This window comes from Sphaerulina musiva (genome assembly GCF_000320565.1).
Source record: "Sphaerulina musiva SO2202 unplaced genomic scaffold SEPMUscaffold_1, whole genome shotgun sequence".
NCBI lineage: Eukaryota > Fungi > Ascomycota > Dothideomycetes > Mycosphaerellales > Mycosphaerellaceae > Sphaerulina > Sphaerulina musiva.
Genome location: NW_016017383.1, coordinates 554,123 through 565,761, shown reverse-complemented (window position 1 = coordinate 565,761; position 11,639 = coordinate 554,123). Strand labels below are relative to the sequence as shown.

Below are 11,639 nucleotides of genomic sequence, written 5' to 3'. Positions count from 1 at the left end.
AAAAAAAACTCATTCCAACCCCCCCCTTCCAATCAAACCCCACCTCACCACCGCCCAAACTTCCCCCCGAAATCAAATCCATCCATTTCACAACTTCTCCCCCCTCCGCGCACCCTTCCACCCCCTCTTCACCGCCTCCATCATCTCCAACTCCTCCTCCGTCGGCTTCTGCGGATCCACCGCAAACCGAATCAATCCATCCTGCATACACGTCGCAATATGTGTACCTTCATCATTAAAAATTCGACAATTATGCACAGCTCGTCCACCATGTATTCGGCTCCCGAAGACTTCCATACAAAACCATCGGCCACCTCCATCGTTGTTGTTGTTGTTGTTGGCTTTGTGGAAGGGTGATTTGGTGCGTTTTGTTGTTGTTTTTGATGCTGTGGAAGATCCAAATCTCATCTCCCCCTCCTCAGCATGAAAGATAACCGTATGAGAAAGACTACTCATGTTCGTAAAAAAATCCCCCAAATCGAATAAATTCGCCACGATAAATAAACTGTTGCGATCAGATGCGTATAAATGTGCACATAATTGCATATTCATATTCATATTCATCCCCTCTTCTTTTTCTTCGCCTTTTTCGCGATCAAAAATCATCCGATAAAATATCAACTGCCTCCTCTCCATCGGATGTCTTGTGGAATTCCATTCCCTCATATCCACTTTCCGACACTGCAAACCCGGAAACGCATCATGTTTCCCTTTTCCCTCCTCACCGTCCTCATACTCCAAAATTTTCTTCCGATAAAACGTCAAATCCATCCCCGGAACCTCTTCCAAATCCCTCATCGGATCCGTCTTTCCCTTCAAAACACCCCCATAGACCTTCTCTCCATAAAAGTCATCATCCAAAAAATCTCCTTCTTGTTGTTGGATGGAAACTTGAGAATGTTCGCGGAGTTTAAATGAACATGTTGCTATAAAAAACATCTCCTTTCCCTTTTCTTTTTCGTCTTTTTTTGCACTTTCTTGAAAAACCTCCACCCCTCTAACTTTAATTCCTTTTCCATTTCTGATGATTTTTACTCGATATTCGAATTTCGAGTCTAATTTTCCGGGAAGGAGAAAGTTTCCTGAGATGCTGTGGAGCAGAAAATCACTTTTCCCCGCAGCACCACCTGCACCACCTCCCGTCGCCGAAGATGCAGGATGAAGAGGAGCACCTTCGAGAGTCTGAGCAGCAGCCCAAGCAGCCTGCATCAGCACATGTCCACCATAGGACCGGCCTGTTCCGAGAGGTCCGCCGGGGGCGAAAGGGGGGGAGATGGAGAGGAAACTTTTTTGGAGAGAATCGTCTGGATGGTTGTTATTGTCGAGGGACCCAGAAAGAGATTCAAGAGCGATAAGTTGGGAAAAAGGCAAATAGGTGTTTCCGGGGTGGAAGGGGAGAGGGTGTGGAAGAGGGCGGGTGGGAGCGCCGCCGCGGGTTGTTGTTGGGGGCATTTTCTTTCTTTTCTTTCTTTCTTGGGATGGGTTTTTGGGAGGGTCTTGAAGTTTTTTGTTTCTGTTACTTTTATCTTGATTCGAATGGGTTTTGGTGGATGCTGTAAATATTGATGTGGTTGTTGTTGTTGTTGATGTTTGTTTTGTATTACTTTTTCTTTTCGACTTTTAAATCCGGGCCATGTAAGGATCCGAAGCCAGAGGCCGAGGTGAAGTGTACTACGGTGGGGTGGAAGTCATGTTGGGACAAAACTCCTCACAGCCTCACAGGCCCTGGCCAATTTCATAAACTCTATTCGCTGCGGATACGTCGATATGATCGATATCGGTATATTTCTCGAACATATAACCGAATTTCCTGTATGAATGATGAATCCTTCTCAGCTCGTCAAGGAACTGTCTGTCAACAGACTCTACTGTACCTACTACAACTAAATATACAACAACCTCATCCTCCTCCCTCACATATCCATTCTAGACCTACCTACCCAACCAAAGGTCCCTCCTCCACAGGCAACTGCACCCTAAACAACAACGCCTGATTTTCCAAACTATACCCACTCCCATCCTGATAGCGAAACTCTCCATTTTTCAAATATCCATCCTGCGTAATAAAATCATTATCCGAAAATGATAACACAAAAAATTCCCCTTCGTTATCATCTTCCCCTGTGGTCCTCTTCGTCTCCGTCTTCGCCTCCGTGGTCGTTTCCTTCAAAACAGGAACAACAGCCAAACTCTCCCACTTCTCATTCAACAACCCCTGACTCTGTTCCCCCCCATTCCTCACCCCAAACCGCTCCAACTGCGAATTCACATTATAATCCAACCAAGAACAATATTCCGCCGCCGTCACATTCTCCAAAAGACTACCTCCTGGAGCGATGGATCCCGTCGTATCATCATAAAAAGATCCAGCAATGTTGGTAGCGGAGGAAATATCAAACACATCGACGTGGCGATAAATGCTTGTGGTACTCGTTCCTTGACCTCTTCCTGCTCCGGAGTCGCGGGCGAGGACGAGGAATTGTGTGGGGGAAATATAGTGGATTTCGCTTTGGCGGGCGATTCGGGAGGAAGGGGTTGAGGGGAGGGTGTTGGGTAGATGGATGACGTATTCGGCTTCGAGAAGAGGAGGATGAGAAGAATCAGAAATGTCGTAGACGAGAAAACGAGAATTGGCAGTTGAAGGGTTTTTGGAACCGCTGTCTTGCTGCAAAGCAGATTGGGTAAGGGCATAGAGTTTTGTGCCTTGAGGATTACTGGTGAGGCCTTCGAGACCTTGATTGTTGGCTCGGCCGGTGGTGGGATCGCGAGGCGTGGGACGGAGAGAGGGATTGTAGCTGGGTGCGGAATCTGCGGAGAAGGATTCGTTGGAGTTGCGGTGGGGAATGTAGGCTAATGGGGGCCGGATGGCATTGATCATGTTTCCGGATGGGCTGAAGTTGTAAATGTAGTCGCCGTATTCGTCTGAGACCCAGAAGGTTCCATCGTGCCCGAGAACGAGACCTTCGGAGTCAATTACTAGTCGATTGCCCCCCGTGCCTGCGCCTCCGAATCCATCTCCGGTGTAGTTGGCAGATGGGAACGGGAATTCGTAGCCGGGAAATGTCAAATACGGTCCCGTCAGAGCACCATCGAGGCCGGAAGTGGGGTTTCCAGCGGGATCAGTGAGAAGAATGGTGTCGAGGTACGTGAATTGGAGATTTGGTGGCGATGGATCGGCAACAGTGGCAGAAGCGTTAGGCGTGAATATAATCGAAAACTTCTGAATGCGGTTCTGGTAGTTGAGAGTGCCTTCTGTGTTCCAGCCACGATCGGGCAATGCATACAGCTGGCCAGTATATGAGTTATTCGGAAGACGAACCCATGATCTGTCCACAAATCACTATCGTCAGCGTGTGAGACTCACTCACTCGGGTATGCCACTCACGCCACAGCAATCGAGGAGCCAATGCCCCCAATAGTATCTCCCAGCTTGTCTCGAGCATTGTTGGGAACGAAACCGTAACCAGCAAGCTCGTTATACACATATGTCTTGCCATTACAGGTGGTCGAGTTGACGGATGGAGTCGCTACACCGCCAGCTTGTGGTAGAGCCGAGGCCGAGGTAGACAGAAGGACCAAAGGCACAGTGGCCAGCAGATTCCAGGAGAGGAGCATCTTCTATCAAATCAACGGAAAGATGACTCCTACCGAACACAACAGAAAACGTATACAGGCCAGAAGAAGAAGAAGAAGAAGAGGCGGCAGGATTCCATTGTTACCTTATAGTAGGCCCAAGCCGTGTGCAAGACATTTATTGATTTTTTCCCGCCATCCCCAAATGCGCGAGGGCACGGAACTGAGTAGGGGACCAATAACATTGTGTTCTGCAGCGTTTCTCTCGCAGCAGGCAAAAAAATGAGTTTTGTGCAAATCGTCGTCCAAAGAGGCGTAGTCCTGTCCTGCAGCTCAACCGTTGGAGCTCGTGGCTGAGGTCCCCCGGGGCTTATGTCAGCTCACTCGTGGTCCCTGTAAGGCACATGATTCGATGTTTGCCCTGAGAAGTTTAGTAAACGATGTCGACGAGGCTTGCAGTGATGGCGCTTGGGAACTATGCCATCATCGCTTCCACCATAAGAGCCGTATATCCAGCTTTCTTGATGCTTGATCGGTACCTAGCGAGTATGTCTTGGGCGGGATTCACTCACTGGTTGGTTACACCACGTGCCGTATGCTATGTGTCTGGCATGGTATGGTATGGTATGCGTGTTGCCTCCGACCAGCCACCCATGTTGAAAGGGACGAGAATACGGTGGCAACGAGCGAGGAACGGCGAAGACCGAGCTGCTGAGCATACCTGATATTATTCCTGCTGAGCCTACCTCCCTCCTATATGTGACAGCACACCAACCACATGGTACACACTGCTGCAAGATCCAGCACATTGCCCACACGTGACCACTACTGTACGTGTGCTACCTATTTCGTCTTCCGCGTGGAGCCTGGAGCAGTAGCAGTAGCGGCCATCTCCAGTCCCTGAAGTATCTCTCCCCCAAATACATACATCATATATGAAGGCCCAATCAGCCAGGCGCCGTTGGGAATAATCCACATAGTGATTAATGTAGTCCAGTCGTTGTGACCGATATTTTCAAATCCCGAAAGATATTCCAGTAGCCCTATTAGAAAAAGAGAAGAATTTCCCATGTCAGTCAGTCAGTCCATCAGTCAGTTCATACAATGAACAACCACCAAAGAAATCCCCATTCCCTCCCGAGAATGATGGGAAAAAAAAGGAAAGAAAAACATACAATACATAACAGTCTTATAAAACGTCAAAGAAGCCGCACTAAACCCCACCAAAACCGCCCACGCCGCCCTCCTCCCCTCCAAAGTCCTCCCCTCAAAAATCCCCTTCCCCTTCGCATATCCACCCCCCCAAACCCACCCCAAATAAACCGCATAAGCCAACACCTCTCCCAAATTAAACCACGTCTGCGTCTGTGTCCAAGAATTATTCTCCTGCAAAGCCTTCCAGCCATAGACATAATCAATTTCCGCATACAACGCATACGGCGTCCAGAGCGGCGAGTGATATTTTCCTCCGACCATGCTGTGCGGTCGCAGGAGGACGTAGCCGGCGTCCCAGAGGACGAGCGGAGTGCTGAGTGTGAGCCAGAGGAGCGTGAGGGGGCGGGGGGTGTGGGTCCAGGGTTTGGTTGGGGAGGAGGAGGTGGTGGAGGTGGAGGGTTTGGTGGTGCGCGTTGTTGTTGTTGTTGTTGTTGGGGGCTTTGGAGCGGCGGTGGTGGGTTTGGTGGGACTTTTGGTCGATTCGCCGCCGGAGCGCGTGGTGACCATTTTGGAGGTGGTGGTTTTTGATGCGACGGAGGGGGAGGTTTCTGGTGTGTATGAGAAGAGAGGAGGAGTATAAGATGTATGTAGGAGGTAAGGCACCTCAGGTGAGCTTCTGTCAGAAGACTAGTCGAGTTCTGAGAGAGGTACTAGAGGTATATAAGATAAGTAGGTATCCTGGTTAGTTCTCACTGGAGTAAGATGAGCGGCGAGGGGAAGGGAGCGACGGAAGCCCAAAGTGGCCAGCCGCTATACTTCACCCCCGGCTTTCTTTGGCTTCAACTTCCTACTACTTCTACCTTTCTACCTACTATATACTACTATATATACTCGCTATACGCTCGCTACCTACCTCGCCGTTATCGCCGTATCTATCGCTACCTTACCTATAGTTTAGAAAAGAAAGGTAAGAAGAAGAGAAAGCTTAGGAAGAAGAGAAGGCCTAGAGAGAAGAGGAGGCCTAAGGAGAAGAGAAGGCCTAGGGAGAAGAAGTATAGGAAGAAGAGGCCTAGAGAAAGAGAAGGCCTAGAAAGAAGAGGAAGCCTAGAAAGAGGAGGCCTAGAAAGAAGAGGTCTAGGAAGAGGAGGCCTAGAGAGAAGAGGAAGCCTAAGGAGAAAAGGAAGCTTAAGAAGAAGAGGCCTAGAGAGAAGAGGAGGCCTAGGAAGAGGAAGCCTAGGGAGAAAAGGAAGCCTAAGAAGAAGAGGCCTAGAGAGAAGAGGAGGCCTAGGAAGAAGAAGCCTAGGAAGAAGAAGCCTAGGAAGAAGAGGCCTAGAAAGAAGAGGCCTAGAGAAAAGAGAAAGCCTAGGGAGAAAAGGAAGCCTAAGAAGAGAAGGCCTAGAGAGAAGAGGAAGCCTAGAAAGAGAAGGCCTAGAAAGAAGAGGTCTAGGAAGAGGAGGCCTAGGAAGAGGAGGCCTAGGAAGAGGAGGCCTAGGAAGAGGAGGCCTAGGAAGAAGAAGCCTAGGAAGAAGAGGCCTAGGAAGAAGAGGCCTAGAGAAAAGAGGAAGCCTAGGGAGAAAAGGAAGCCTAAGAAGAGAAGGCCTAGAGAAAAGAGAAGGCCTAGAGAGAAGAGGAAGCCTAGAAAGAGAAGGCCTAGAAAGAGGAGGCCTAAGAAGAGAAGGCCTAGGGAGAAGAGGAGGCCTAGGGAGAAGAAGAGGTCTAAAGAGAAGAGAAGGCCTAGAAAGAGGAGGTCTAGGAAGAAGAGGAAGCCTAGAAATAAGAAAAGGCCTAGAAGGAAGAGGCCTAGGAAGAAAAGGAAGCCTAGGAAGAAGAGGCCTAGAAGGAGGAGGCCTAGGAAGAAAAGGAAGCCTAGGAAGAAGAGGAGGCCTAGGGAGAAGAAGAGGCCTAGAAAGAAGAGGAGGCCTAGGGAGAAGAGGAGGTCTAAAGAGAAGAGAAGGCCTAGAAAGAGAAGGCCTAAAAAGAAGAAGAGGCCTAGAGAGAAGAGAAAGCCTAAGAAGAAGAGGCCTAGAGAAAAGAGAAGGCCTAGAGAGAAGAGGAAGCCTAGAAAGAGAAGGCCTAGAAAAAGGAGGCCTAGAAAGAGGAGGCCTAGGAAGAAAGAGAAGGCCTAGGAAGAGAAGGCCTAGAAAGAAGAGGAGGCCTAGGAAGAAGAGGCCTAGGAAGAAGAGGCCTAAAGAGAAGAGGAGGCCTAGAGAGAAGAGAAGGCCTAGGAAGAGGAGGCCTAGGAAGAAGAGGAAGCCTAGAGATAAGAGAAGGCCTAGGAAGAGGAGGCCTAGGAAGAGGAGGCGTAGGAAGAAGAGGAGGCCTAGGAAAAGGAGGTCTAGAGAAAAGAGAAGGCCTAGAGAGAAGAGGCCTAGGAAGAAGAGATAGAGAGAGATAGAATACAAATATATATATAATATATATAATATATATAGAAAATTAGCTAATTCCGAACTACTACTAGGTAGGCCTATAGAATATCTTCTTATTCCTCTTCTCGTTTCTCTTCTTATTCCTCTTATTATTATTATTATTCTTCTCGTTCCTCTTATTACGAAGTCTTGTTATAAAATAATATAATAAAGTCTCGTTAGAAAGTTTCGTTATTCCTTTTATCTTATCTTTTGTAACCCTAAGCGTAACCCTAAGTCCCTTCTATCTCTCGTCTCTCGTCTCTCGTCTCCCTTATCTTTTTCGTCTCTTCTTTCTATCTCTTCTTCCTAGGCCTCTTCTTCCTAGGATTCCTCTTCTCTTTAGGCCTTTTCTTCTTCCTAGGCCTCTTCTTCCTAGGCCTCTTCTCCCTAGGCCTCCTCTTCTCCTTAGGCTTCCTTCTCTCTTTAGGCTTCCTCTTCTTCCTAGGCTTCTTCTTCCTAAGCCTCTTCTCCCTAGGCCTCCTCTTCTCCTTAGGCTTCCTTCTCTTTCTAGGCTTACTCTTCTTCTTAGGCTTTCTCTTCTTTCTAGGCCTCTTCTTCTTTTTAGGCCTTCTCTTTCTAGGCCTTCTCTTCTCTTTAGACCTCCTCTTCTCCCTAGGCCTCCTCTTCTTTCTAGGCCTCTTCTTCTCCCTAGGCCTCCTCTTCTTCCTAGGCTTCCTTTTCTTCCTAGACCTCCTCCTTCTAGGCCTCTTCTTCCTAGGCTTCCTTTTCTTCCTAGGCCTCTTCCTTCTAGGCCTTTTCTTATTTCTAGGCTTCCTCTTCTTCCTAGACCTTCTCTTTCTAGGCCTTCTCTTCTCTTTAGACCTCTTCTTCTCCCTAGGCCTCCTCTTCTTCCTAGGCCTCTTCTTCCTAGGCCTTCTCTTCTTTCTAGGCCTTCTCTTTCTAGGCCTTCTCTTCTCTCTAGGCCGCTTCTTCTTCCTAGGTCTCTTCTTCCTAGGCCTTTTCTTCCTAGGCGGCCTCTTCTTCCTATTCCTCTTCTTCCTAGGCCTACTCTTCTCCCTAGGCCTCTTCTTCCTATACCTCCTCTTCCTAGGCCTCCTTTTCTCCCTAGGCTTCCTCTTCTTCCTAGGCCTCCTCTTCTTAATTTTAGACAAGGTAGCCTATAGGAATAGGTAGGTAGGTAGGTAGGTAGGTAGGTAGGTAGGTAGGTAGGTAGGTAGGTAGGTAGGTAGGAAGTTAGGAAGGTAGGTAGGTAGGTAGGTAGGTAGGAAGTTAGGAAGGTAGGTTTTATAGGGTAGTAGAAAGGTAGAAGTGGTAGTATAAAGACAAAGCTAAAGAAAGCCGGGGGTGAAGTGTGGCGGCTGGCCACTTTGGGCCTCCGTAGGGAGCCAACATCGTCATTCATCATCGTCATCTCATCTCCCCGGACAATCATACTATACAATGGAAAACAATACTCCCATTCACATGACCGTGTACAGGTATTTTATCTGAATTTAGAGACAAATTTGCAGTGCACGAGGCAGTGAGGTAGAAAAGGAAAAAAAAAGAAAATCAGGTAGAGGTATTGTATTCTACTTTGGTCTCTGGGGCGCCAAATCTCGAGACAGCCCCACAATAATATGTTAGGTACCATACCTATCTCACTAGGTAAGGTATCAGAAGCGCCTCAAAAACAGTTTGAACCTTCGAGCAACTCGCTGTGAGACTCTCGCTATCTAGGTAGCAACCTTCGCAGTAGCCCTCATTCATTCACGCACAACTATCTTCCTCTTCCTTCCTAATTCCCACCAAAACTGTCCATCTGCAAACTTCCATCACTGTACATGAAAGCTACATGTATCTTCCACTGACGCCTATGTACTCCCTTACTTACTTCTTCCCCTCCTTACCAGTCACAAAAAATTCCACATTTTTCAAGAATGCGTCTATCAATAACCAGTATTCGCATGATGCCGCTCTGTCTCGAACTTCCCCTTGACCGCGAAAGCTATCACCAGCACAACCGTGATGACCGCACCGATCGCGACACAGTGCCTCACATTGGAAGTCCCGGCCCTCCTCCTCCTCCTACGCCTCAAAGCAAGAGCAGGCGGAGGATATCGAGAGGCGGCTCCCATTTCTAGTCCCAGCCAGTACGCTTGATATCTCGACTCTTCAGAGTCGTGGGAGCGAAGGCCGGACCTGCTGCCGTGGTAGTGTGGTGGTTTGAGTGTGAACGCGGTGGTGACAAAGACGGGTCGGGAATAATTAGATTCTTCCCAGTAGTTGGGAGGTTGGTCGGGGTCTTCGACGGAATAGAGAGGTGGGGTGGTGGAATGAATGCTTGCGGACTGGGAGCGGATCGTTCTGGCGGGTGAACATGGCGCTGCGAGATGCTCAGCTTCGACGTCTCGACGGGTGAGACCGTTTGTCGTCGTTGGAGAAGGGGGCATGATGGAGGCGGTCTTGTCTTTCTTGTTGGTGTTGGCAGATGGTGATGGTGGAAGTTCCACCAAGATATTTGTGCTTGCTAGAATTCAGGTGCCTGGATACCCGCTCTTTGGGCGAATGATTCATGATTCGTAACGCAATGTCTGCGTTGGGGTGGTGTCAAGATCAATGTATATCGTGATTGGCTCTTGGGGATTTTGGTTCCATGGCGAGCTGTGTGGAAGCCAGAGAGCTGTTCCGGTCAAGCCGGTGAAGAGAACAACAACAATAACAACAACAACAACAACAACACACTATCGCGATGGATTCATTTCATGGCATTCTGCTCGACATATCTACTCATAGAGTCCAGTTGTGTTTTGCCAGTTGACACCAAGTATCGTATATGTCCCTGAGACTGGAGTCAGCGGCACATCATTGCACAATCAAAATAGTAGGTAGTTCAAGCTGGACGAGTGCGGCGGGCATACCAGATCCTCGATATCTCGGTAACGTTCAAACTCATACCGAGCATAGTCTCGCATTTCCTTTCTTGTAGACATGGACGGAGGGATCTCTGCATTCGTATCAGCCGGCCATTCTCAACATCGTCGTCGTCGTCGATATCGAATAGACAGCATACTGTTGATCGTGCGTACGCATTCTCGCCATAGATTCATGACCTTTTGCCGCTGGAGGAAGTGCTCGAGCGTCAGCGTTTTGCTTCCAAATCTGACTGCCTTGTCGGGAGAGACGGTGGCATATCGCCTGATGGCAGCGTGCATCCTGTCCACCAGCACGGATGGTTCCGGTTGTATGATCAGATGTCGGTGAAATCGTCTAATGATGTACTGTACATGGAGGTATCGTCGTCGTCGTCGCCGTCGTCGTCATCGAGAGTCGCAGAGGGAATCCGGGCGGAAGCAAGTCCGTTTCTTGGCGCATTTGAAACGCGTCTCGACTTGCGCGCGCGGCGCGTTCCATCACCACATTCATCATCGTCGTCCTCCCCGCCCTCCCCCTCATCATGAGCAAGCGAAAGGCTACGGACAGCGGAACGAGAGACGCCGCGAACGACGACGACGACGACGGCGATGCCTCGGGCGCCCGCCCTTCTTCCGGCATCATCGAGGCTGCCAACGCTCTGACCGAGGATCAGTTCGTGGACGCCTACTTCGGACCGTTTGCTGCATGGACCAATTATAAGCATGTTGCGTGGGTAAAGGGATTACCATGCAACGCTGTCTTGTGTTACGCTGCGAGCCTGGACGAAGAGCTGCTCCAGAATTGCTTTGACCTGATTGAGAGGACAAGTCGCCATGATTATGCACCAAGCAGCATTGGCTGGCATGCCAAGCGAAAGCTGCGCGAGATGAAGGAGAAGGAAATGCGGTACATCCTACTCTATGGGAATAAGGCGCAAGATTTCGCAGGATTCCTGAGCTTCATGCTCACATATGACTCGGTGCCTGCTGTGCCGGTGCTCTATGTGTATGAAATTCATCTGGAAAAGGCGTATCGAAGCAAAGGAGTCGGGAAAGGACTCATGAGAATAGCGGAAGACATAGCGCGCAAAGTGGGCGTCGAGAAGATCATGTTGACATGCTTCAGGAGCAATGTCAAGGCGCGAGCATTCTACGTGGCTCTGGGATATGTGGCGGATGCCAGCTCACCAGAGGACCGTGAAACGAGGAACAAAGTCGTCAAGACTGACTATGTTATCATGAGCAAGAAGATCTCGCAGCAGTCTAACGGCCCCTCGAGCATGGCTGTCAATGACAACTCTGCATCTGTTGCAGCAGGAGAAATGCAGGACGAGGTAGGTCACAGATCCACCTCCAAAGCCGCAATGCGTATTGCTACACTGAGTGGTAGCTACAAAATGGACCACAAACTCAAGATGTGGATTCAAGCCAATTGCAACCCACAACTCCAGCAGCTTGAGAGCCGCGTCTCGTCTGTCGTGCACAAGGAAGCTGAACGCTTGCTGCCGAAAGCACGCGCCGGCATCGCCAACACGCCGCGCGATCTGGACGATTTACGAGTGCTGAGTGCACTGTATGTAGGTCTGCAAGAACGATTCGATGGTGCCCGGAAGCTTCAGTATGCGATCTGGGATGTATTGGAGCC

At 49.3% G+C, this 11,639-nt stretch overlaps 6 protein-coding genes across 6 annotated transcripts; 1 reads left to right on the top strand and 5 right to left on the bottom strand.

Annotated features, from left to right (window-relative positions):
* Nucleotides 1-87: 87 nt before the first annotated feature.
* On the bottom strand, nt 88-1,452 carry SEPMUDRAFT_36294 (uncharacterized protein; the record flags this gene model as incomplete). The annotated part of the gene is made up of 2 exons (XM_016908634.1): nt 88-1,090; nt 1,232-1,452. The coding sequence occupies 2 exons, from the start codon at nt 1,450-1,452 to the stop codon at nt 88-90; spliced, it is 1,224 nt and encodes a 407-aa protein (XP_016764478.1).
* Nucleotides 1,453-1,936: 484 nt separating this feature from the next.
* On the bottom strand, nt 1,937-3,665 carry SEPMUDRAFT_55597 (uncharacterized protein; the record flags this gene model as incomplete). The annotated part of the gene is made up of 2 exons (XM_016909367.1): nt 3,386-3,665; nt 1,937-3,326 (listed from the first exon to the last, which is right to left on the bottom strand). Exons 1-2 carry the CDS (start codon nt 3,613-3,615, stop codon nt 1,937-1,939), a joined length of 1,620 nt encoding a protein of 539 aa, XP_016764477.1. The 5' UTR covers nt 3,616-3,665.
* A 625-nt stretch (nt 3,666-4,290) lies between these two features.
* Nucleotides 4,291-5,358, bottom strand: SEPMUDRAFT_129313 (uncharacterized protein). Its single transcript, XM_016902279.1, has 2 exons — nt 4,749-5,358; nt 4,291-4,616 (listed from the first exon to the last, which is right to left on the bottom strand). The coding sequence occupies exons 1-2, from the start codon at nt 5,293-5,295 to the stop codon at nt 4,417-4,419; spliced, it is 747 nt and encodes a 248-aa protein (XP_016764476.1). The 5' UTR covers nt 5,296-5,358; the 3' UTR covers nt 4,291-4,416.
* A 3,409-nt stretch (nt 5,359-8,767) lies between these two features.
* Nucleotides 8,768-10,354, bottom strand: SEPMUDRAFT_145618 (uncharacterized protein). The gene is made up of 3 exons (XM_016903165.1): nt 10,153-10,354; nt 10,001-10,086; nt 8,768-9,921 (listed from the first exon to the last, which is right to left on the bottom strand). The coding sequence occupies exon 3, from the start codon at nt 9,530-9,532 to the stop codon at nt 9,029-9,031; it is 504 nt and encodes a 167-aa protein (XP_016764474.1). The 5' UTR covers nt 9,533-9,921; nt 10,001-10,086; nt 10,153-10,354; the 3' UTR covers nt 8,768-9,028.
* Nucleotides 9,838-10,294, bottom strand: SEPMUDRAFT_35207 (uncharacterized protein; the record flags this gene model as incomplete). Its single annotated transcript, XM_016908599.1, has 3 exons — nt 9,838-9,921; nt 10,001-10,086; nt 10,153-10,294. The coding sequence occupies 3 exons, from the start codon at nt 10,292-10,294 to the stop codon at nt 9,838-9,840; spliced, it is 312 nt and encodes a 103-aa protein (XP_016764475.1).
* Nucleotides 10,355-10,755: 401 nt separating the features above from the next.
* SEPMUDRAFT_17206 (acyl-CoA N-acyltransferase) lies at nt 10,756-11,238 on the top strand (the record flags this gene model as incomplete). Its single annotated transcript, XM_016908293.1, has 1 exon — nt 10,756-11,238. A coding segment is annotated over one exon (483 nt), but the record flags the coding sequence as incomplete, so codon positions are not given.
* Nucleotides 11,239-11,639: the final 401 nt, after the last annotated feature.

What these genes read in the sequence shown, in the direction of transcription:
- SEPMUDRAFT_129313 (XM_016902279.1), bottom strand. Translation starts at nt 5,295, where the DNA reads ATGGTCACCACGCGCTCCGGCGGCGAATCGACCAAAAGTCCCACCAAA. An exon ending in TTATAAGACTGTTATGTATT is followed by an intron (nt 4,617 to 4,748) that starts GTATGTTTTTCT and finishes TTTTTCTAATAG; the next exon opens with GGCTACTGGAATATCTTTCG.
- SEPMUDRAFT_145618 (XM_016903165.1), bottom strand. Translation starts at nt 9,532, where the DNA reads ATGCCCCCTTCTCCAACGACGACAAACGGTCTCACCCGTCGAGACGTC.